The sequence below is a fragment of the Mobula birostris genome, chromosome 6, assembly GCF_030028105.1.
Source record: "Mobula birostris isolate sMobBir1 chromosome 6, sMobBir1.hap1, whole genome shotgun sequence".
Taxonomy (NCBI): domain Eukaryota; kingdom Metazoa; phylum Chordata; class Chondrichthyes; order Myliobatiformes; family Myliobatidae; genus Mobula; species Mobula birostris.
In genome coordinates, this window is record NC_092375.1 from 120,441,906 (window position 1) to 120,467,026 (window position 25,121).

Sequence of the window (25,121 nt, forward strand, 5' to 3'; positions counted from 1 at the left end):
GGGCAAAAGAGGTGGAGGCGTGGCACTGTTGATCAGAGATAGTGTCACGGCTGCAGAAAAGGTGAACGTCATGGAGGGATTGTCTACAGAGACTCTGTGGGTGGAGGTTAGGAACAGGAAGGGGTCAATAACTCTACTGGGTATTTCTTATAGGCCGCCCAATAGTAACAGGGGTGTCGAGGAGCAGATAGGGAAACAGATCTTGGAAAGGTGTAATGATAACAGAGTTGTCGTGGTAAGAGATTTTAATTTCCCAAATATCGATTGGCATCTCCCTAGAGCAAGGGGTTTCGATGGGGTGGAATTTGTTAGGTGTGTTCAGGAAGGTTTCTTGACACAATGTGTAGATAAGCCTACAAGAGGAGAGACTGTACTTGATTTGGTATTGGGAAATGAACCTGGTCAGGTTCACCTGATCTCTCAGTGTGAGAGCATTTTGGAGATAGTGATCATAATTCTATCTCCTTTACAATAGCATTGGAGAGAGATAGGAACAGAGTAGTTAGAAAAGCACTTAATTGGAGTAGGGGGAATTATGAGGCTATCAAGCAGGAACTTGGAAGCCTAACTTGGGAGCAGATGTTCTCAGGGAAAAGTACGGAAGAAATGTGGCATATGTTCAGGGGATATTTGTGTGGAGTTCTGTATAGGTACATTCCAATGAGACAGGGAAGCTATGGTAGGGCACAGGAACCGTGGTGTACAAAGGCTGTAATAAATATAGTCAAGAAGAAAAGAAAAGCTTACGAAAGGTTCAGGGAGCTAGGTAATGTTCGAGATCTAGAAGATTATAAGGCTAACAGGAAGGAGCTTAAGAAGAAAATTAGGAGAGCCAGGAGGGGCCATGAGAAGGCCTTGGTGGGCAGGATTAAGGAAACCCCAAGGCATTCTACAAGTATGTGAAGAGCAAGAGGATAAGACATGAAAGAATAGGACCTATCAAGTGTGACAGTGGGAAAGTGTGTAAGGAACCGGAGGAAATAGCAGAGGTACTTAATGAATACTTTGCTTCAGTATTCACTATGGAAAAGGATCTTGGTGATTGTAGTGATGACTTGCAGTGGACTGAAAAGCTTGAGCATGTAGATTATTAAAATCGGGAGTCCTGGAGCTTTTGGAAAGCATCAAGTTGGATAAGTTGCTGGGACCGGATGAAATGTACCCCAGGCTACTGTGGGAGGCGAGAGAGGAGATTGCTGAGCCTCTGGTGATGATAATTGCATCATCAATGTTCCGGAGTATTGGAGGGTTGCGGATGTTGTTCCCTTATTCAAGAAAGGGAGTAGGGATAGCCCAGGAAATTATAGACCAGTGAGTCTTACTTCAGTGGTTGGTAAGTTGATGGAGAAGATCCTGAGAGGCAGGATTTGGAGAGGTATTAAATGATTAGGAATAGTCAGCATGGCTTTGTCAAGGGCAGGTCATGCCTTACGAACCTGATTGAATTTTTTGAGGATGTGACTAAACACGTTGATGAAGGTTGAGCAGTAGATGTAGTGTATATGGATTTCATCAAGGCATTTGATAAGGTACCACATGCAAGGCTTATTGAGAAAGTAAGGAGGCATGGGATCCAAGGGGACATTGCTTTGTGGATCCAGAACTGGCTTGCCCACAGAAGGCAAAGAGTGGTTGTAGATGGGTCATATTCAGCATGGAGGTCAGTCACCAGTGGTGTGCCTCAGGGATCTGTTCTGCGACCCTTACTCTTCATGACTTTTTATAAATGACCTGGATGATGAAGTGGAGAGATGGGTTAGAGAGTTTGCTGATGACATGAAGGTTGGGGGTGTTGTGGATAGTGTAGAGGGCTGTCAGAGGTTACAGTGGGACATTGATAGGATGCAAAACTGGGCTGAGAAGTGGCAGATGGAGCTCAACCCAGATAAGTGTGAAGTGGTTCATTTTGGTAGGTCAAATGTGATGGCAGATTATAGTATTAATGTAAGACTCTTGGCAGTGTGGAGGATCAGTGGGATCTTGGAGTCCGAGTCCATAGGATGCTCGAAGCAGCTGCACAGGATTATTGGTCTTCATCAATCGTGGTGTTGAATTTAGGAGCCGAGAGGTAATGTTGCAGTTATATAGGACCCTGGTCAGACCCCACTTGGAGTACTGTGCTCAGTTCTGGTTGCCTCACTACAGGAAGGATGTGGAAACCATAGAAAGAGTACAGAGGAGATTTACAAGGATGTTGTCTGGATTGGGGAGCATGCCTTATGAAAACGGGTTGAGTGAACTCGGCCTTTTCTCCTTGGAGCGACGGAGGATGAAAGGTGACCTGATAGAGGTGTATAAGATGATGAGAGGCATTGATCGTGTGGATAGTCAGAGGCTTTTTCCCAGGGCTAAAATGGCTGCCACAAGAGGGCACAGTTTTAAGGTGCTGGGGAGAAGGTACAGAGGAGATGTCAGGGGTAAGTTTTTCACTCAGAGAGTGGTGAGTGCGTGGAATGGGCTGCCAGCAAGGGTGGTGGAGGCGGATACAATAGGGTCTTTTAAGAGACTTTTGGATAGGTACATGGAGCTTAGAAAAATAGAGGGCTATGGGTGGGCCTAGTAATTTCTAAGGTAGGGACATGTTCGGCACAAATTTGTGGGTCGAAGGGCCTGTAATGTGCTGTAGGTTTTCTGTGTTTCTACATTTCTAGAACTTTTTCACTTGCCTCCACCATGTACAATTGCCTTTGTGTAAGAGGTTTTTCCAAATCACATGATTTACTGTAACAATAAATGACTCATCATAGCAAAGTTCATTTTTGAAATTGTAGTCGTAGCAATATATTAAGAAACAGATTTTTAAAACAGCCGTAGGACATGAAAGTCTTACTCTTCTCCCCACTGTTAGGTTAGCAGTATGCTGACATGTAGATTCATGACGCAAACACAGGAATTCTGCAGATGCTGGAAATTCAAGCAACACACATCAAAGTTGCTGGTGAACGCAGCAGGCCAGGCAGCATCTCTACGAAGAGGTACAGTCGACGTTTCAGGCCGAGACCCTTCATCAGGACTAACTGAAGGAAGAGATATTAAGAGATTTGAAAGTGGGAGGGGGAGGGGGAGATCCAAAATGATAGGAGAAGACAGGAGTGGGAGGGATGGAGCCAAGAGCTGGACAGGTGATTGGCAAAAGGGATATGAGAGGATCGTGGGACAGGAGGTCCGGGGAGAAAGACAAGGGGGGGGAACCCAGAGGATGGGCAAGGGGTATAGTCCGAGGGACAAAGGGAGAAAAGGGAGAGAGAAAGAAAGAATGTGTGTGTATAAAAATAAATAACGGATGGGGTACGAGGGGGAGGTGGGGCATTAGCGGAAGTTAGAGAAGTCAACATTGACTTCTCTAACTTCCGCAAATGCCCCACCTCCCCCTCGTACCCCATCCGTTATTTATTCATTTATATACACACATTCTTTCTCTCTCTCCTTTTTCTCCCTCTGTCCCTCGGACTATACCCCTTGCCCATGCTCTTCCCCCGCCTTGTCTTTCTCCCCGGGCCTCCTGTCCCATGATCCTCTCATATCCCCTTTGCCAATCACCTGTCCAGCTCTTGGCTCCATCCCTCCCACTCCTGTCTTCTCCTATCATTTTGGATCTCCCCCTCCCCCTCCCCCTTTCAAATCTCTTAATATCTCTTCCTTCAGTTAGTCCTGATGAAGGGTCTCGGCCTGAAACATCAGCTGTACCTCTTCCTAGAGATACTGCCTGGCCTGCTAGGTTCATGACACCTTGTTTTATTTGACCACAGACTCCTTTGGCCCCTACCCTTTCTCTCAAATGCAGTAAATTTTCTCCAACAAAATACTGGGAAGATGGTAATTATCTTCTTTGCCCCTTGTGACAACACCTTTTACCTGGCCCTGGACCCCAGAAACCGTTGCAGAAATTTGACTGTCCTGTTACCATGTTGCAACAGTTTTGAAGTCCTATTTATGCCAACAATAAAACAGTACATTTGCACGTCTGTAAAATTGACTAACTGCCTCTTTCTCAGCACATCAGCTGCTGACACCATCACCTGTACCTTTCTTCTTCCATTGCAGCTCAGAGTGAAGTCCAGCAGTCTGTTGGCTGAAGAGTACTAACTATTCCTGAACCTGGTGGTGTGTGGGACTTACTGTACATTTAACATCACAAATCAGGGAGAAAAAAAATGTTTCTGATTCTGACATTTCGTGTTGCAGTTTTACACCAGGCAGGAACAAGTGGATGCATTTCTTCAACAGATTCGGTTGTGACACTTGAAAAGTTTATATACGTGGGGCGGGGGGGACGAGAAAAACTAGCTGGAGCGGGTGTCTGATTGTGTCCATTTGCTGGTTGCAAACTGCTGAAACTAGGTCGTATCCAATTCAACCAGGAGTTGTCCCCCCCCCATTTCCTGGGCGTGACAAAGCTATATATTTGAAGGAACTGCGGTCAGTTTTATCACTTAGAAGCAAACCAGTCGGCAAAGCTTCTCGATCGAAACTTCGCCGGGGGAAAAAGACGCGAGGGTAAGTTTTAATCTTTCTTTCCATAATCGTGAATTGTTGTTGTGGCTCCGACTAAGAGAAACAATTAGTGGAAGGAAAGTGGAAAGTATAGCTTAGGCAAGTTTGAAAGGGCTAAGAAATGTGTGTGTGTGTGTGGTGGGGGTGGGGGGCGGTTACACCAAGCTCTGGCTGTGAATAGACAGGGGACGGCTCGGCTTACTGGCCTCAGACTAGCCGCGGACAGGTCTGGCTCTGGCTGCCCCCAAGCAAGCCGCAGTTCCTTGCCGCCCTTTCCCTTGAGCAAAGACATCCCGCTGGAAGAATATGAAGAATCGACACTTCGTGCTTGGCAACACACAGAAAATACTGCAAGAACTCAGAAGACCAGGCAGGATCCATGGAAAGAAGTACAGTCGACGTTTCGGGGCGAGGCTCTTCGTGCTTGGTGTCGGTCTGTGCCCCTTATCTAGCGCCGCGATCCGGCCTACCCATGTTCTTTCCCTTTCCAAAACCGCCACCGCACTTCACCTGAAACCACGTCCAAATTGCCGTGGTATCTCTGCCGGTCCGGAAGCAGCTGTGGAGGAAAGTGGCCTCAGAGTTGTCCTCGACTGCAGTTCGATTTGATAAAGCTTCCTCGACACAGTTCTGATCCTCTCGGTAGATACTGCCTGTTCCACTGCTCCCCCGCTTTTAGCTCAGAGACTTGTTGCGATTTTGAATGCTTTTCACCACCACGGGCAACGTTTCAGCACACCGATCTCTAAGCAAGGGAGATTTCATTTTTTCCCCCCTCCGAAACCAACATGGTTCACTGCAGAGTTTCTGAGGTGCTGCCCTTCCGCTCTGGAACTCTCAAGCAAGAATCGGAATCAGGTTTAATGTCACCGGCACATGCGTGAAATTTGTCAACCTGGCAGCAGCAATACAATGAAATACATAATAAATATAGAGAAAGAGCCGAATTACAGTAAGTATATGTCTATTAAATAGTCGAGTTAAAATAAGTGCTACAAACAAAAAGTAATGAAGTAGTATTCGTGGGTTCAGTGCCCAGTTTGATAGAAATCGGATGGCAGAGGGAAAGAAGCTGATCCTGAATTGCTGAGTGTGTGCCTTCAGGCTTCTGTACCTCCTTCCCGAAGGGAACAATGAGAAGAATGCGTGCCCTGGGTGGTGGGGGTCCTTAATGATGGACGCCGCCTTCTTAAAGCACCAGGATGTCTTGGATACTCTGGAGGCTAGTACCTGTGATGGAGCTGACTAATCTTACAACTTTCTGCAACTTACTTCGATGTTGTGCAGTAGAGCCCCCCCCCCCCCATGGATTCACACCACCGTTCAACCCCTGCAGCATCCATACCTACATATCTCACATTTTACCGGAGAATAGTTTAACACAGGTTTAAACACACAATCCACTGGCTCAGCGCTCAGGGCAATCACACAGCATCCAACGAAATCGATCCCGGGCAATACCCTCACAATAAAACCCCCCCGGTTTCCTTGGCTGCGTAAATCTAGGGAAGACACTCTCCTGTCCCGCCAAACCCGGGAGATTGAGGCGGCGCGTCCCACCCAAGCCCCGGTTTGTGTGGATGCTGTGTCATTTGCTACCCTGTTACAAATTAATGCCACGGAATAACAGACAGTACACTGCATACAATTAAAGGAATTATATTTACGAATCTTAACTAAAGGGTTAGTAAAGACAAACAAAAAGAAAAGGGCCCATTCTAATTAAACAGTCAAAAGTGCACAAGTTCATCGAATCACGGCCCCGCTCCGGGTCGAATCCTACGACTTGTTCTCTCCAGTGTCTTCTCTGTTCATCTCCCGCCAAAACAAAAACCCCAGGACCAACCTTGGTGTCCCTCAACAACAAAACCTCCAGTTCCACCATCCTAATTGGACGGCACACATTCCTCATCATCCCTTACCCTTCAACAACCACCCAGACAGGCTGGCAGCAGAACAGACTGCTCTTCCAGAACTGCTAAATGAAATACCTGCAGCGTAACAGTAAAAATGTGAACCAGGCCATTACACTTAAATAAGATAAATTAAGTTCTATATATCTTTGTAATTTAAAGTATTTGTGTATTGCAACAAATTTCGCTGCACACGTCAGCGATATTAAACCTGATCCTAATTGTGAGATCTGCTAGCAGCACTCCAACTAAGGTTGGATTATGGTTTATAAAGCTGGAGCATCCCCGTCCTACTTCTGTGTTTACTGCCCCACCTAATAAAGGCCAATGCCCCATATATTCGTTCATGGCATTATCTAACTAGGTTGCCGCCTGAGTGTGTACTCCAATGTGAATATCTCTGGAATGGTGGAAAGGCTTTTGGGTTAATCACTAGCTGGCCCAGAAAGTTTCCTCGTCAAGGATGGCTTTCAGGATGTTGGTGGTAGGGTTCCAGACTTTTTTTGGATATCAAAGGTAAATGTTTAGAATCTGTTTTTAGAGATGGTGAGTGCCTGGTACCTTTCTGTTGCGAATGTTACTTGCGACATCTATCTTCTATATTATACTACTAAAACTCATGCTCTGTCTGTCTGTTTGTGACCTCCAATTAGCGCAAACGGTGCATTACAGCGGCACTCTTTTTGGCTAAATCCAATTAAAATGCGCTAACTTACAGAACGCAGGCAATGTTCAGGGTTATATATTCGAATAAAATTGCTCATTCGCCAAAATAAACAGGCTCCCTTTTAACCCGAGAGCCGACCGACCATCATGCCAATCGGGACGCGACAGTCCGACGCATGCGCACGGCCAGCCTCAGCAGCGACACCTACCGGGGAGAAAGGGCAGGGCAGCTTCCTTTCCTCCACCATCAACTCTGCTCTCAAACGCATCTCCCCCATTTCACGTACATCTGTTCTCACTCCATCCTCACCTACCACCCTACAAGCCTTCGGGTCCAACATATAAATCTCCGTAACTTCCGCCACCTCCAACGGGATCCCACCACTAAGCACATCTTTCCCTCCCCCCGCTGCTTTCCGCAGGGATCGCTCCCTACGCGACTCCCTTGTCCATTCGTCCCCCCCATCCCCCTCCACTGATCTCCCTCCTGGCACTTATCCGTGTAAGTGGAACAAGTGCTACACATGCCCTTACATTTCCTCCCTCACCACCATTCAGGGCCCCAGACAGTCCTTCCAGGTGAGGCGACACTTCACCTGTGAGTTAGCTGGGGTGATATACTGCGTCCGGTGCTCCCAATGTGGCCTTCTATATATTGGTGAGACCCGACGCAGACTGGGAGACCATTTCGCTGAACACCTACGCTCTGTCCGCCAGAGAAAGCAGGATCTCCCGGTGGCCACACATTTTAATTCCACATCCCATTCCCATTCTGACATGCCTATCCATGGCCCCCTCTACTGTAAAGATGAAGCCACGCTCAGGTTGGAGGAACAACACCTTATATTCCGTCTGGGTAGCCTCCAACCTGATGGCATGAACATTGACTTCTCAAACTTCCGCTAATGCTCCACCTCCCCCTCGTACCCCATCCGTTATTTGTTTATATACACACATTCTTTTTCTCTCTCTCCTTTTTCTCCCTCTGTCCCTCTCACTATACCCCTTGCCCATCCTCTGGGTTTTTCCCCCCTCCCCCTTTTCTTTCTCCCTGGGCCTCCTGTCCCATGATCCTCTCATACCTCTTTTGCCAATCAACTGTCCAGCTCTTGGCTCCATCAATCCCCCTCCAATCTTCTCCTATCAGTTCGGATCTCCCCCTCCCACTTTCAAATCTCTTACTAGCTCTTCTTTCAGTTAGTCCTGACGAAGGGTCTCGGCCCAAAATTTTGACTGTACCTCTTCCTATAGATGCTGCCTGGTCTGCTGTGTTCACCAGCAACTTTTATGTGTGTTGCTTCTATTTCGTGGAGTCACATTCTGCTAATCACCATCAGCATGTGCAAGATTGGGACAGATCTAACTGCCACCAATCAACAAGAGATAATTAAATCTTATTGTAATGACGTACTTCAAGACACCCATAAAACCCTTTGTTGCAGTCAAAAGACTGCGATATCACGTCCATTTAGGAGAGCACCAACCACATCATCAAGAATAATCAGCATCCTTTGGTGTTACTGCTTCATATCTTCTATCCAGTATTAGGGTAAAAAAAAACAGTCAGCCTAATTATGCCACGTGGAAAGGGAAGGGGGACATTATGGTCAAGAGATGATGCCAAACGTCGTCGGGAAGCGGCAAGGAGAGGGAGAGAACAAGAATCGGATGAGGCCAGGGCCACATGACTCCAGGATCAAAGAGTCAGGACAAAAAAAGATTAGAGAAGAAGAGACAGAGGAGGAGAGGCATGCACGTCTCCAGGATCAGAGACAAACAACAAACAGCAGAAGAGTTGAACAGACGGGGGATGAAAGGGCTGCATGTCTCCAGAATGACAATGAGAGGCACAAGGGAGGCAGATAAACCAGAAATGATGCCGTCAAAAGTGCCCTTCATTAAATGAGGAGCAGCTATATTTGCTTTGCTATGCGTCGTTCTTCTTTAATAAACTGAGGCTTTCTACTTCAGTTTCCAAAGCAAAGCGATACCAGTAGCATTCAGGAAAATTTAATGTTCATTCTGGTCACATCAGACTGCACTACCCTTCTCTCAAAGGGTGTCCCAGTGGGTCACCCTGTTGTCTAGTATCAACCTATGGCTTAATGTGTCTTGCTGTTTGTAAATATGAGTTACTTCATTTATGATGGCGTTGAAAATGTAATTGAACACTGTGTATCGACAATGAACAGCCCCTTAGGCAGAGGGCAGGTAGTGTTGAGGAAGCAGGGAGTCTGCAGAAGGACTTTTGACAGATTAGGTGGAGGATGAAATCGAGTGTAAGAAAGTGTACGATCATGCACTTGGTAGAAGGAATAAAGGTGTAGACTATATTCTAAATAGGGAGAAAATTCAGAAAGCCGAGGTGCAAGGGGACTTGGGGATCCTAGTGCAGGATTCCCTGAAGGTTAACTTGCAGGTTGAGTCAGTGGTAAGGAAGGCAAATGCAATGTTGGCATTTCTTTCAAAAGGACCAGAATATAAAAGCAGGGATATAACTCTGAGGCTTTATAAGGCATTATGGTCTTGTGATGGAATGAAGATCATTGATGAAGTAGCTTTAGACGGTTGAGCCTAGGATATTGTCCTGAGGAACACATGGGGCAAGGATGATTGATCTGCAACAAAAACCACCATTTAAATTATACAAAATATGATTGGAGTTCATTCCCTTGATGCCCAGTAACTTCAGTGTTACCAGGGTGTTTTGATGCCACCCTCAAGTCAAAAGTCAAAGCAGTCACTCTCACCTCACTAACAGAGTTCAGCCGTGTGATTCATGTTTGGGACAACGATAATGTCTGAGGCCGAGGTGTCTTAGCAAAAACCAAATTGGCTTGGCAGAACTAAGTTATTGGTGAGCAAGTATTACTTCATAACCCCATGAGTAAGACCTTCCGTCACTTTGCTGAGTAGTTTGAGTGTGAATTTGCCAGTCATATTTGTTCTGCTTTATGTGAACAGGACATACCTGGGCCATTTTCCTCGTTGTCTGGTGGATGTCAGTGTTGAAGCTGTACTGGAAATCTTGGATAGCGACACAGCTACTTCTGGAGTGCCAGTCTTCAGTACTGTATATTGTTTGATACTATCACCTTTCCTGTGTCCAGTGCTCTTACTCATCACATGGAGTGAATTAAATTGGCTGAAAATCAGCTTCTGAGTTTGGCCCTACCCCTTCAGATCTTTGATCCTCTTTCCCCATGCCTCCTCTGCCCCCTGACGACTGGGCATGGACCCTCTCCTGGCATTTGCCCTGGTCGTGGTTTTGATTATCTTTATACAGTCGAACAGTAGCAGTCATTTATCTCTGAGCTTACATTTTGGTTTTCTTTTGGTCTACCAGGGAGAAAATGGCTGGTGAGTCCAGGCACCACTTAGTGAAAATAGCTGATGATCTGGATGAAGAGGAGCTAAGGGACCTGAGATTCTTGTGCTCTGATCAGCTTCCAACAGGCAAAGTGGTTAAGAATGCCCTAGAGTTATTTGAAGCACTGGAGCAACAAAACCTGGACATTTTACCTGAACTCCTGATTCGAATTCGGCGATCTAAGCTACTCTCCCATCTAAATAAGCAGAAGGCTGAAGTAGAGGAGAAGTTAAAACAAGCTGGAAATTGTAAAATTGGAAGTTACAGGTATTTTCCTTTTCTTTCTAATCGTTTTATTTTAAACGGCACAGGAACAGGGCCTCTGCATATTCAAGTACCTAGCCAAGAGCCTCTTTAACACCTCTGTCATATCCACCACAAGTGCATTCAGGCACCCACCACCTTATGTAAAAACTTGGCTCCACATGGCTCTTCTAAACTTACCACCTCTCACCTTAAATGCATACTCATTAAAAATTACTTCCTGAAGCCAGAGTTCACTCAATCATGTACTGAGCAATTTTAACTTCCTCCTTCCATGCTTAAAGGGTTTGGATCCTGACCGTAAGTTAGCTAATTGATTCTCACTAGGCTCGTAGCTTCTCAGGACATCTGGTGGACGGCAGCCGAAGTGAAACTAGTGGCAGGACATTCATGGTCTCATGCCGTCCCTGTCAGGGAGGTGAGGGACAGCAGAGAGGGTGCCTTTTACTGCATAAGAAATCAATTATCAGCAGAAAAATAAGTTGCTGGAGGAACTCAGTAGGTCAGGGTCTTAGTAGCTCTATGAAGGTGAAGGATTCTTGTGTTGATCTTGCCTTGAAGGAATTGTTCTGAAGAAGGGTCCTCAACCTGAAGCATTGACTATGTTCCTCTCTGCACTAATCATGCTTCATGTGGTGAGTGTCAAGCACTTTCTGTTCTTGCTTAGGGTTTTCAGTATCTGCTGTCTCTGGATTTTCATAGAATAAGTGATGAACACTTCTTTCATTTCTGTCTGCTGGACCATTGCTTACAAAACCGAGTGCCCTTAAACTAATCCATTACCAGAATGACCCATTTACCCATTTAAAGGTAATTCTATTATCTCTCTAATTATCTATATTCCTTCACATTTCCAGGATGGTTTTGGTGTCTTTTTCTGTGAAGAGAGATGCAAAATACTTTTCTCATTTCTCTGTTCCCCATTACAATTTCCTTTGTCTCAATCCACTTTGATTTTAGTTATTTTATTCCCTTTCTATGGTTCCCATAGTCCAATTTACATTTCTTCCTGGACCATGTGTTTACAAAGTTACAGCGCCTTGTAAAAGTATTCAGCCCCCAATCCTTTGTTCACAGAAATGAACACTGCAACCAGGGATTTTGATCAATTTATCTGAGATTTTTATTTGTGAATCACATGCTCCTTTTTTTTCACAGTCCAATAAACAGGGAAAATGGTAAAGCATAAAAAAATTAAATAATTCAAAAACTGAAATGTCAGCAGTTCAAAAGTATTCATCTCCCTTTGTTCAGCACTTAGTTCCACCATCCCTTGCAACTATTACAGCCAGTAATCTTATTGAATAAGTCTCTATTAGGTTTGCACAATGTAATGGAGCAAGATTTGTCCATTCTTCCTTGCAAAATTGCTCAAGCTGTATCAGGTTGGTTAGGGAGCAGTGGTGGACAGCAATCTTGAGGTCTTACCAGAGGTGTTCGATCGGGTTAAGGTCAGGACTCTGACTAGGTCTCTCAAGGATGTAAACTTTCTTCATTTGCAGCCACTCCATGGCTGTTCTGGCAATGTGCACAGGCAACGTTTCAGTCCTGATGGAGGGTCTCGGCCCGAAACGTTGACAGTTTACTCTTTTCCATAGAAGCTGCCTGGCCTGCTGATTTCCTCCAGCATTTTGTATGTGTTGCTTGAAAAGCATCCCAATAGCCTGATGCTACTTTTGCCATATTTTACAGTGGGGATGGTGTTAACTGGCTGATGTATGATATAAGATTTATGCCACATATACCACTTAGTGTTGAGGCCAAGAAGTTCCACTTTAGTCTCATTTGATCACAAGACCTTCTTCCACATCTTTACAGTATCTTCCAAGTGACGCTTTGCAAAATCTTTATGGGCAGGGATATACTTTTTTTATAAGCCGAGGCTACTTCCTTGTCCCTCTTCCATAAACACCCTTCTATGCAAGGCCTTAGAGATTGTGGAGCCATGAGGAGGTATTTACTCAGGTGATCCTCCAGTTGTAGCCATTGACTTCTGAACTCATTCAGAGTGACTGTTAGCATCAATGGTAGCCTCTCTTATATGTGCCATTCTTCTTCAGCGACTAAGTTTAGACGGGTGGTCTGATCTAGGCAGTGTGACTGTAGTTTCATATTTTCACGATGGGCTGCACTGAACTCCAAGGTATGTTCAATGCCTTTGCGATGGTCTTGTACCCTTCCTCAGATTTGTGCTTCTCTATTATGATTTCCTTGACCTACCTAAATGTTTTTTTTTGTCTTCATTTTGGTTTGGTCTGTTGAAAATCTACCATATTGTTGGACCTTACAGAGAGAGGGGGTATTTATTCAGGTGATCCTCGAATTTTCTACATGGGTGAGTTAATAAGGTGATATATTCAGCACCTGAGGAAAGTTAGCGTAGTAATTACAAAGGGATGAACACTTTTTCAGCCTCACAATTTTGGTTTTTAATTTTAGTAAACTGTTGGCAGGTTTTAGAATTTTCATTTGACGTGATGCAGAATATTTTGTAGATTAACTCAAAAAATCTGACTTCAATATATTTTATGTTTAGAAAATGATTCTGTAAAATGTGAAAATAACTGTGGTTGTGAGTACTTTTTCAAGGCACTGGACCTTTCTTAATTAATGCCTTTGTTTTTTCTTACTTATTTCCAATGATCAGGCTTAACATACATATTTTTGTTTCAATGTAAAGCTATCTTAAATTTCAGCTGTAGACACAACGGGCCATTTTCTTTTGAGTTGTTTTGCCTTAAAAATTTTATATATTCTATAAATTATGCACAAATTCATATCGTTTAATTACCGTAGCCAATATAGCTCACATTTTACAGTTTGCTTTATTCAGATTTAAGATTCTAGTTTCAGATTGAACCAAATCACTTACATTTTTCGTATAAAATTAATCACATTATGATCACTATTTAACTACCAGATTACCAATGACTCCTTCTCAAAGTTCAAAGTAAAATTTATTGTCAGAGTACATACATGTCATCACAGGATTCTTTTTCCTGTGGGCATACTTAGCTAATCTATAGAATGGTAACTGTAAACAGGATCAATGAACAGTAAACTGTGCAAATGCAAATATAAATAAATAACAAGAGGATGAAATAATGAGATAGAATCCTTAAAGAGAGACCATTGGTTGTGGGAACACCAGAAATAGAATGAGTGTAGCTATCCCCTTTTGTTCAAGAGCCTGATGGGTAGAGGGGTAGTACTCACAAAATAATCTGCAGATGCTGTGATCAAAGCAACACTTTCAGTACGCTGGATGAACTCAGCAGGTCGGGCAGCATCAGTTAGAAATGATGAGTCGATGTTTCGGGCCAGAACCCTTCGTCAGGACTGAAGAATGAAAGAAAGATCGGGAAGGATTTGAAGAATGCTTGTAGCTTCAGCTGAAAGACCAGTAATTTGAAAGACAAACGGGTGGGGGAGGGGTAGCATTGACGTCATAGCCCTGAAAACAATGGGTAGTAGAAGAAGGAGGCGGAACCATGAGGGAACTGGGGGAGGGGGTAGAGTGAAATAGGGATAGAGGAAGGGAGGGGGAGGGAATTATCGGAAGTTGGAGAATTCTATGTTCATACCAAGGGGCTGGAGACTACCTAGATGGTATATGAGATGTTGCTCCTCCAACCTGAGTTTAGCTTCATTATGGCAGTAGAGGAGGCCATGTATGGACATATCTGGGAATGGGAAGCAGAGTTGAAGTGGGTGGCTACCGGGAGATCCTGTCTGTTTTGGCGGATGGAGTGGAGGTGCTCGACGAAGCGGTCCTCCAATCTGCATCGGGTTTCACCAATGTAGAGGAGGCCGCACCGGGAACACCGGATGCAATAGATGACCCCAACAGACTCACAAGTGAAGTGTTGCCTCACCTGGAAGGACTGTTTGGGGCCCTGAATGGTAGCAAGAGAGGAGGTGTAGGGACAGGTGTAGCACTTATGCTTACAGGGATAAATGCCGGGTGGGAGATCAGTGGGGATGGACGTGCGGATAAGGGAGTTGCGGAGGGACCAATCCCTGCAGAAAACGAAGAGGGGTGGAGAGGGAAAGATGTGCTTAGTGGTGGGGTCCTGTTGAAGGTGGTGGAAGTTGTGGAGGATAATGTGCTGGATCCGGAGGCTGGTGGGGTGGTAGGTAAGGACAAGGGGAACTCTGTCCCTGTTGTGGTTGCGGGAGGATGGGGTGAGGGCCGAAGTGCGGGAAATGGAGGAGATGCGGGTGAGGGCATCATTGATGATGGTAGAAGGAAAACCACGATCCTTAAAGAAAGAGGACATTTGAGATGTCCTGGAACTGAAAGCCTCATCCTCGGAGCAGATGTGGTGGAGACGGAGGAACTGGGAATAGGGAATGGCATTTTTGCGTGTGGTGGGGTGGGAAGAGGTATAGTCAAGGTAGTTATGAGAGTCAGTGGTCTTGTAGAAGATGTCAGTGAACAGTCTGTCTCCAGAGATGGAGACCGAGACATCAAGAAAGGGGAGAGAAGTGTCCAAGATAGAACAAGTGAGTTTGAAGTAAAGTCGATGAAATTGACGAGCTCAGCATGGGTGCAGGAAGCAGCACCAATGTAGTCGTCAATGTACTGAAGGAAAAGTTAGGGAGCAGTACCAGAATAGGTTTGGAACACAGACTGTTCCACATAACCAACAAAGAGGCAGGTGTAGCTGGGTCCCATGTGAGTTCCCATAGCTACACCCTTAGTCTGAAGAAAGTGGGAAGAGCCAAAAGAGAAGTTATTGAGTGTGAGAACCAGTTCCGCCAACCGGAGGAGGGTAGTGGTGGTGGGGAACTGGTGAGGTCTATTATCCAGGAAGTAGTGGAGGGCTTTGAGGCCCTCTTGATGGGGAATGGAGGTGTATAAGGATTGGGCATCCATAGTAAAAATGAAGCGGTTGGGACGGGGGATCTGGAAGTTATTGAAGAGGTGGAGGGCATGGGATGTATCGCAGATGTAGGTGGGGAGGGACTGAACTATGGGTGACAAAATGGAGTCTAGGTAGGCAGATAGAAGTTCGGTTGGACAGGAGCAGGCAGAAACTATGGGTCTACCGGGACAGTCAGGCTTGTGTATCTTTGGGAGGAGGTAAAACCGAGCGGTATGGGGTGTGGGAATAATGAGTTTAGCGGCTGAGGATGGAAGGTCTCCGGAGTTGATGAGGGCGGTGATGGTACAGGAGACAATGGTTTGTTGTTTTTTGGTGGGGTCCTGTTCCAGGGGCAAGTAAGAGGAGGTGTCAGCTGCTGTTTGGCCTCAGTGAGGTAGAGGTCCATCCGCCAGACTACTATGGCACCATCTTTGTCAGCAGGTGTGATGGTGAGGTTTGGATTAGTGCGGAGAGAGTGGAGGGCAGTGCGTTCAGAGGGAGTGAGGTTGGAACAGGACAGAGGACCGGTGAAGTTGAGACGGTTGATGTCTCGGCGACAGTTGGAGATGAAGAGATTGAGTGCAGGTAGGAGGCTTGGGCGGGGTGTCCAGGAGGAGGAGGAAGGTTGAAGACAGGAGAAGGGGTTATCAGAAGGGGGAGGGGAGTCCTTGCCAAAGAAGTAGGCTCGGAGACGTAGGCGACGGAAGAAGAGTTCAGCGTCATGGCGGGCACGGAACTCACTGAGGTGTGGACGGAGGGGGACAAAAGTGAGGACCTTGCTAAGGACAGAACGTTCTGCCTCAGAGAGGGGAGGATCAGAGGGGATGGTGAAGACATGGCAAGGGTTGGGGCTGGGGTTGGAGGATGGTGAAGAGTGGGAGGTCTCAGGAGGGAGAGGAGGGTTGGGATGTTCAGGGAGAGCAGGGTTAGGGGAGGATGAGGAATCAGAGGAATGGAGGGGCGATGAGGGGTAGAAGGAAGTTTGGGAGTCGCTGGGTGGAAAGAGGGTAGTGGGGGAATAAGGTGAGCGGTGGGACCCAGCGGCAGTAGGAGCAGTTCCAGTTTGGAGAGCGTTGGGATCTCGGTCCGAGCTGGATCCGGAGCTGGGGGTGACGGAGCCTGTAGCCTGCGGGGCCCCAGAGCTGAGGTCGGAGTCGGAGGCGAGTGAGTCCATGGCCTGCCGGGGGCTGGTGCCCATGTCCGGGAGGCCGTGGTTCCAGTCGGGGTCAGAATCAGAGACGGATGCGTCTTCGGCCTGCCGAAGGCCTGAGAAGTCGAGGTCCAAGGGGTCGGGGTCCGGGCTGGAGCCGGTCGTTGTCATGGGCTCCAGGTGGGCAAGCTTGTGGTCCTTCTTGGACGTGAGGAAGGAGAAGAAACGTCGGTTTGAGGCGTGAATCCGGCAGAGAATGAAGTGTAGGAGAGGTCCATGGCAGACGGTGGAGAGCGAGGCCCGGAGTGGCGGCAGAGAGAGGGATAGGGCCCTTAGGTATCTCCACATGGCAGCGAGCGTGGTGCGGAGAATCCTGTGGGAGCAGCGGTCAATGAAATGGAGGTACCTGGGATCCTCGCTGGGCCCAAACTGGGAGGCCTGGAACCGTAGCTGGAATTCCTGCAGTAACAGATGGCGGCGGTTACTAAGGGAAGCATTAACGTCATAGCCCTGAAAACAATGGGTAGTAGAAGAAGGAGGCAGAACCATGAGGGAGCTGGGGGAGGGGGTAGAGTGAAATAGGGATAGAGGAAGGGAGGGGGAGGGAATTACCGGAAGTTGGAGAATTCTATGTTCATACCAAGGGGCTGGAGACTACCTGGACGGTATATGAGGTGTTGCTCCTCCAACCTGAGTTTAGCCTCATCATGGCAGTAGAGGAGGCCATGTATGGACATATCTGAATGGGAATGGGAAGTGGAGTTGAAGTGGGTGGCTACAGAGGGGTAATACTGTTCTTGAATCTGGCTGTGCGAGTCCAGAGGCTCCTGTACCTTCTGCCCGATGGCAGCAGTGAGAAAAGATCATGGCCTGGGTGGTGAGGATCTTTGATGATGGATGCTGCTTTTCTATAGCAATGTTTTATGTAGACGTGCTGAATGGTTGAGAGGATTTTACCCGTGATGTACTGGGCCGAATCCACTACCTTTTGTAAGGTTTTCCGCTCAAAGCTATTAGTGTTCCCATACCAGGCCGCAATGCAGCTAGTCAATACACTTTCCACCGCACATGTACAGAAGATTTCTGATGACATGTCGAATCTCCGCAGACTCCTGAGGAAGTAGAGGTGCTGTTGTGCTCTCTTTGCAATTATATTTATATGATGTGTCCAGGACAGATCCTCTGAGATAGTGATACCCAGGAATTTAAAGTTACTGACCCTCTCCACCTCTGATCCTGTGATGATTACTGGCTCATGGACCTCTGGTTTCACTCTCCTGAAGTCTACAATCAGTTCCTTGGTCTTATTGACATTGAGTGAGAGGTTGTTGTTATTACACCACTCAGCCAAGTTTTCAGTCTCCCTCCTGTATGCTGATTCATCACCCTCTTTGATACAGCCCACAACAGTGGTGTCATCAGCAAACTGGTAAATGGTGTTGGAGCTGTGCTTGGCCACACAGACATACAGTAGGTGTAACGTGAGTAGAGCAGGGGGCTAAGTACTTGGATTTCCAGCATCTGCAGATTTTCTCTTGTTTGAGATTGTGGAGGAGATGCTTTTGCCAATCTGAACTGACTGTGGTCCACAAGTGGGGAAATCCAGGATCCAATTGCACAAGGGGGTTTTGAGGCCCAAGACTTAGAGTTTCTCTGAGTCATATCTGTAATACATAATAACTATACGTAAGACCATAAGACCTTGGAGCAGAATTAGGCCATTCATCCCACTGACTCTGCTCTTCAATTTCATCATGGCTGATTTATTATCCCTCTCAAATCTATTTCTCCTGCCTTCTCCTTGTAACCTTTGACACCCTGACTAATCAAGAACTTATCAGTCTCTGCTTTAAATATACCCAGTGACTTGGCCTCATAGCCAACTGTAGCAATGGATTCTACAAATTCACTATCCTCTGGCTAAAGAACGTCCTCCCCCCTCACATCTGTTCCAAAGGGACGCTCTTCCATTCTGAGGCTGTGCCCTCTAGTCCTAGACTCCCCATTATAGGAAACATCCCCTCCACATCTACTAGTCTTTTCAATATTCAATATGTTTCATTGAGATCCCCCTCTTTCTTCTAAACTCCAGTGAGTACAGGGCCAGAGCCATCAAACACTCCTCATATCTTAACCCTTTCATTCCTGGGATAATATATGATCAAAGTAGTTTATTGGTGCTTCAACATCCTGACCTTATATTCTCCACAAATTCATCTTGAGAATAAGATAGACCTAAGGGCAAGATTACTGTATTGGAGAGAAATGAGGGATTGCTGCGTCCTCTGTTTAAGAGACACATGGCTCACCTCAGACATGCCGGGTACAAGGCTTGAGGGCTTCCTGATCCATCAGATGGACTAGGCTGCTGATTCAAAGAGAGAAGGTGGGGATCTGTGTTACATGATAAACTCTTCATGATGCTTTGGTGTAGCGGACTTGTACTCTGGTTCCCCCAACTGGGAACATCTAATGATCAAGTGCCATCCATTCTACTTACCAAGAGGGTTCTCCTCCATGATCCTGATGGCAGTTTACATACCACCGAAGAGTGCTGGTAAGCAAGCACTCGATTCTTTGAGTTCTGTGATTAACAAGCAAGAAGCAGCCTACCCTGATACATTTCAAATCCCTTCTGGGGACTTCAGTCAAGCTTTCTTTAAGAAATTTCTGCCAAATTATCATCAACATATCACCTGCAGCACCAGGGGTCCCAAAACAAGCAACCACTGCTATATAACCATAGGAATGCCTACTGTTCCATCCCTAGACCACATTTCAGGAAATCTGATCATCTGGCTGTACTCCAGAGGCTAACGAGCAAGGCTTCAGTGATAAGGACAATGAAGAGGTGGTCACAGGAGGCAGAGGAATGGCTAGGGGACTGCCTTGAGTCGATGGACTGGACCATGTTCAAGGACGCATCAGAGGAGCTGAATGAATATGCTACGGTTGTCATGGACTTTATAAAGTCAGTTGTGGACAAGTATATCCCCACAAAATCATTTAATCTTTCCCCATCCAGAAGTCCTGGATGAATCAAGAGATCTGCATTCTGCTGAGGGACAGGTCAGTTGTATTCAGGTCTGGTGACCAAGTAAAATACAAGGGGTCCAGATATGACCTCCGGAAAACCATCACATATGTGAAGTAACTATTACAGACAACACTGGAATCACAGAAAGACACTGGGAGGCTGTGGCAGCGCTTGAATTGTATCACCTCCTGCAAAGTAAAAACAAAATGACAAGTGTGACAACAAGGTTTTGTCCCCAGAGGAGCTCAAGGCATTTTATGCTCGCTTTGATTGACAAAACTTGGAGGCACCTTCACAAACTCCCACAGCCCCCAATGACCCTTGAACTCAGTCTCTGAGGCTGACGTGAGAGCACCCTTCAGGAGGGTGAACCTACAGACTGCATTTGGCACAGACGGGGTAGCTGGCTGAGTATTGAAGACCTATACTGATCAGCAGGGTAGGGTGTTCACTGATATCTCTAACCTCTCACTTTGACAGTCCGACGTACCCACCAGCTCCAAGCAGGCTTCAATTATACAGGTGGTAACCGGCCTCAATGACTATTGTCCATCAGCGCTTAGACCCACTGTGATGAAGTGCTTTGAGGGGTTGGTGATGAAACTGAAGAGAGACTTGGATCAGCTCCAATTTGCCAACCATCACAACAGGCCGATAGCAAATGCCTTTCATTGACTCTTCCCTCAACCCTGGAGCATCTAGACAGTGACACATCAGGATGCTCTTCAGTAATTAACTCAGCATTCAATACTATCTTCCCCTCTAAACTAATCAATAACATCCAAGACCTTGGCCTCAATGCCTCCTTGTGTAACTGATCCTCAGTTTTCTCACTTGCAGGCCCCAGTCAGTTCAGATCGGCAGCAATGTTTCCTCTACAATCACCATTGGTACAGATGCACCACACAGCTGTGTGCCTAGCTCCCTGCTGAACCTGCTTTAGACGTATGACTGCGAGGCTAAGCACAGCTGCAATGTTGGCCAAATATTAGGTGGAGACATATAAGAGGGAGACTGAAAATCTGATTAAATGGTGCCACAAGAACAGCCTCTCACCCAACATCACCAAAGCCAAAGAGCTGATTATTGACTACAGGAGGAAGAAATTGGTGGGTTCATGAGCCAGTCCTCATTGGAGGATCAGAGGTGGAGAGGGTCAGCAACTTCAAATTCCTCTGCATTATCATTTCCGGAGATCTATCCTGGCTCCAGCATGTAGCTGCCATTACAAAGGAAGCACAGTAGCGCCTTTACTTTCTTGGAAGTCTGCGAAGGTTCGGCACAGCATCTAAAACTTTGACAAACTTTTGTCGATGCGCAGTGGAAAGTGTACTGACTGATTGCATCACAGTCTGGTATGGAAACATTAATGCCATTGAATGGAAAATCCTACAAAAAGAAAGAATACAGCCCTCACAGGTACAGTGTTGCTAGAAAGTTTGTGAACCCTGTAGAATTTTCTCTATTTAGACATAGACATAGACATAGACATAGAATAGTACAGCACAGTACAGGCCCTTCGGCCCACAATGTTGTGCCAACCCTCAAACCCTGCCTCCCATATAACCCCCCACCTTAAATTCCTCCATATACCTGTCTAGTAGTCTCTTAAACTTCACTAGTGTATCTGCCTCCACCACTGACTCAGGCAGTGCATTCCACACACCAACCACTCTCTGAGTAAAAAACCTTCCTCTAATCTCCCCCTTGAACTTCCCACCCCTTACCTTAAAGCCATGTCCTCTTGTATTGAGCAGTGGTGCCCTGGGGAAGTGGCGCTGGCTATCCACTCTATTTATTCCTCTTATTATCTTGTACACCTCTATCATGTCTCCTCTCATCCTCCTTCTCTCCAAAGAGTAAAGCCCTAGCTCCCTTAATCTCTGATCATAATGCATACTCTCTAAACCAGGCAGCATCCTGGTAAATCTCCTCTGTACCCTTTCCAATGCTTCCACATCCTTCCTATAGTGAGGTGACCAGAACTGAACACAGTACTCCAAGTGTGGCCCAGCCAGAGTTTTATAGAGCTGCATCATTACATCGTGACTCTTAAACTCCATCCCTCGACTTATGAAAGCTAACACCCCATAAGCTTTCTTAACTACCCTATCCACCTGTGAGGCAACTTTCAGGGATCTGTGGACATGTACCCCCAGATCCCTCTGCTCCTCCACACTACCAAGTATCCTGCCATTTACTTTGTGCTCTGCCTTGGAGTTTGTCCTTCTAAAGTGTACCACCTCACACTTCTCCGGGTTGAACGCCATCTGCCACTTCTCAGCCCACTTCTGCATCCTATCAATGTCTCTCTGCAATCTTTGACAATCCTCTACACTATCTACAACACCACCAACCTTTGTGTTGTCTGCAAACTTGCCAACCCACCCTTCTACCCCCACATCCAGGTTGTTAATAAAAATCACGAAAAGTAGATGTCCCAGAGCAGATCCTTGTGGGACACCACTAGTCACAATCCTCCAATCTGAATGTACTCTCTCCACCACGACCCTCTGCCTTCTGCAAGGAAGCCAATTCTGAATCCACCTGGCCAAACTTCCCTGGATCCCATGCCTTCTGACTTTCTGAATAAGCCTACCGTGTGGAACCTTGTCAAATGCCTTACTAAAATCCATATAGATCACATCCACTGCACTACCCTCATCTATATGCCTGGTCACCTCCTCAAAGAACTCTATCAGGCTTGTTAGACATGATCTGCCCTTCACAAAGCCATGCTGACTGTCCCTGATCAGACCATGATTTTCTAAATGCCCAGTGATCCTATCTCTAAGAATCTTTTCCAATAGCTTTCCCACCACAGACGTAAGGCTCACTGGTCTATAATTACCCAGACTATCCCTACTACCTCTTTTGAACAAGGGGAAAACATTCGCCTCCCTCCAATCCTCTGGTACCATTCCCGTGGACAACGAGGACATAAAGATCCTACCCAAAGGCACAGTAATCTCTTCTCTCGCCTTGTGGAGCAGCCTGGGGAATATTCCGTCAGGCCCCGGGGACTTATCCGTCCTAATGTATTTTAACAACTCCAACACCTCCTCTCCCTTAATATCAACATGCTCCAGAACATCAACCTCACTCATATTGTCCTCACCATCATCAAGTTCCCTCTCATTGGTGAATACCGAAGAGAAGTATTCATTGAGGACCTCGCTCACTTCCACAGCCTCCAGGCACATCTTCCCACCTTTATCTCGAATCAGTCCTACCTTCACTCCTGTCATCCTTTTTTTCTTCACATAATTGAAGAATGCCTTGGGGTTTTCCTTTACCCTACTCACCAAGTAGGGTAAAGGAAAACCCCAAGGCATTCTTAAGGAGCTTACCTTCTTAAGCTCCTTTCTTGCTTCTCTATATTCCTCAATAGACCCATCTGATCCCTGCTTCCTAAACCTAATGTATGCTGCCTTCTTCCACCTGACTAGATTCTCCACCTCACTTGTCACCCACGGTTCCTTCACCCTACCATTCTTTATCTTCCTCACCAGGACAAATTTATCCCTAACATCCTGCAGGAGATCTCTAAACATCAACCACATGTCCATAGTACATTTCCCTGCAAGAACATCATCCCAATTCACACCTGCAAGTTCTAGCCTTATAGCCTCATAATTTGCCCTTCCCCAATTAAAAATTTTCCTGTCCTCTCTGATTCTGTCCTTTTCCATGATAATGCCAAAGGCCAGGGAGCAGTGGTCACTGTCCCCCAGATGCTCACCCACTGAGAGATCTGTGACCTGACCCGGTTCATTACCTAGTACTAGATCTAGTATGGCATTCCCCCTAGTCGGCCTGTCCACATACTGTGACAGGAATCTCTCCTGGACACACTTAACAAACTCTGCCCTATCTAAAACTAAAGCATAAATACAACCTAAAATGTGATCAGATCTTCATGGAAGTCCTAAAGCTAGATAAAGAGAACCCAATTAAATCACACAAAAACATTATACTTGTTCATTTACTTATTGAGAGAAATGATCTAATATTACATATATTTGATGGAAAAAGTACATGAACCTTTGCTTTCAGTAACTGATGTGACCGCTTCCCTGCACCCCGCCCCCCCCCCCACCCTGTACAGCAATAACTTCAGACAGTTCTGGTAACTGTTGTTCAGTCCTGCACATCGGCTTGGAGAAATTTTAGGCCATTCCTCCTTACAAAACTGCTTCAACTCTGGGAGGTTGGTGGATTTCCTTGCATGAACTGCTTGCTTCAGATAATTCCACAACATTTCTATAGGATTAAGCTCAGGACTTCGACTTGGCCATTCCAAAACAAGAATGTTCTTCTTTTTAAACCATACCATTGTTGATTTACTGTTGTCTTTCAGATCATTGTCTTGTTGCATTATCTAACTTCTATTAAGCTTCAGGTTACAGACTGCTACCTTACTATCCTCCTGTAAAATGTCTTGATACAATTTTGAATTCATTGTTCCCTCAACGATTGCAAGCTGTCCAAGTCCTGAGACAGCAAAGCAACACCAAACCCTGATGCTCCTTCCACCATGTTTCACAGTTGGGATGAGGTTTTGGTGTTGGTGTGCAGTGCCGTTTTCTCTCTGAACATCGCAATGTGCATTTCTGCCAAATAATTCAACTTTTGTCTCATCAATCCACAGAACATTGTCCTAGAAGCATTGTAGAACATCCAGGTGGTCTTTTAGAAACTTGAGATGTGCAGCAATGTTTTATTTTTTGGAGACCAGCGGTGTCCTTCCATGAACACCATTCTTGTTCAGTGTTTTTCTCATAGTGGACACATGAACAGAGACTTTAGCAAGTTGTAAGATTTCAATAGGTCTTTTGCTGTTACCTTTGGGTTCTTTTTCACCTCTTTCAGCATTGCATGTTGTGCTCTTGGTGTGATCTTTGTAGATGCCCACTCCTAGGGAGAATAGCAACAGTATTGAATTTCCTCCATTTGTAGACAATTTCTCTTACCATGGACTGTAGACAATCCTCGGAAAGTTGTTTCGATCGAGGCATGGTGCACATAAGCAGCTCTTTCCCTGTCAGTAACCTGACTTAGTGTATCTTTTTTATAGGGCAAGGCACCTCTACAACCCACAACTCCAATCTCATCTCATTGATTGGAAAACCTGACTCCAAATAGCTTTTGCAGAAGTCATTACCCCAGAGGTTCACATACATTTTCCAACAAATACATATAATATTGGATCATTTTTCTCAATAAATAAATGAACAAGTATTATGTTTTTTTGTTTTATTTATTTAATTGGGTCCTTTTTATTTGGTTTTAGGACTCGCATGAAGATCTGATCATATTTTAGGTCATATTTATACAGAAATAGAGAAAATTCTCCAGG

At 45.8% G+C, this 25,121-nt stretch overlaps 2 protein-coding genes across 4 annotated transcripts in view; one reads left to right on the forward strand and one right to left on the reverse strand.

The window, feature by feature from the left end:
- Positions 1 to 7,162, reverse strand: part of c6h21orf58 (chromosome 6 C21orf58 homolog) — a 207,370-nt gene extending 200,208 nt beyond the window's left edge. For both annotated transcript variants that reach the window (XM_072261181.1, XM_072261179.1), the window contains exon 1: positions 7,124 to 7,162. The gene's annotated coding sequence lies outside the window, so the exon portion shown is untranslated. The remainder of the gene's footprint in view (positions 1 to 7,123) is intronic.
- The window catches only part of LOC140199327 (caspase-8-like), a 60,884-nt gene continuing 40,191 nt past the window's right edge, over positions 4,429 to 25,121 (forward strand). Inside the window, exons 1-2 of one of the 2 annotated variants that reach the window (XM_072261177.1) lie at positions 4,429 to 4,497; positions 10,420 to 10,710. In XM_072261177.1, coding sequence (XP_072117278.1) covers positions 10,427 to 10,710 — 284 coding nt within the window. In that variant the 5' untranslated portion in view covers positions 4,429 to 4,497; positions 10,420 to 10,426. Of the gene's footprint in view, positions 4,498 to 4,709; positions 5,447 to 10,419; positions 10,711 to 25,121 lie in introns of those variants that run through there. The other variant, XM_072261178.1, reaches the window with a different exon arrangement.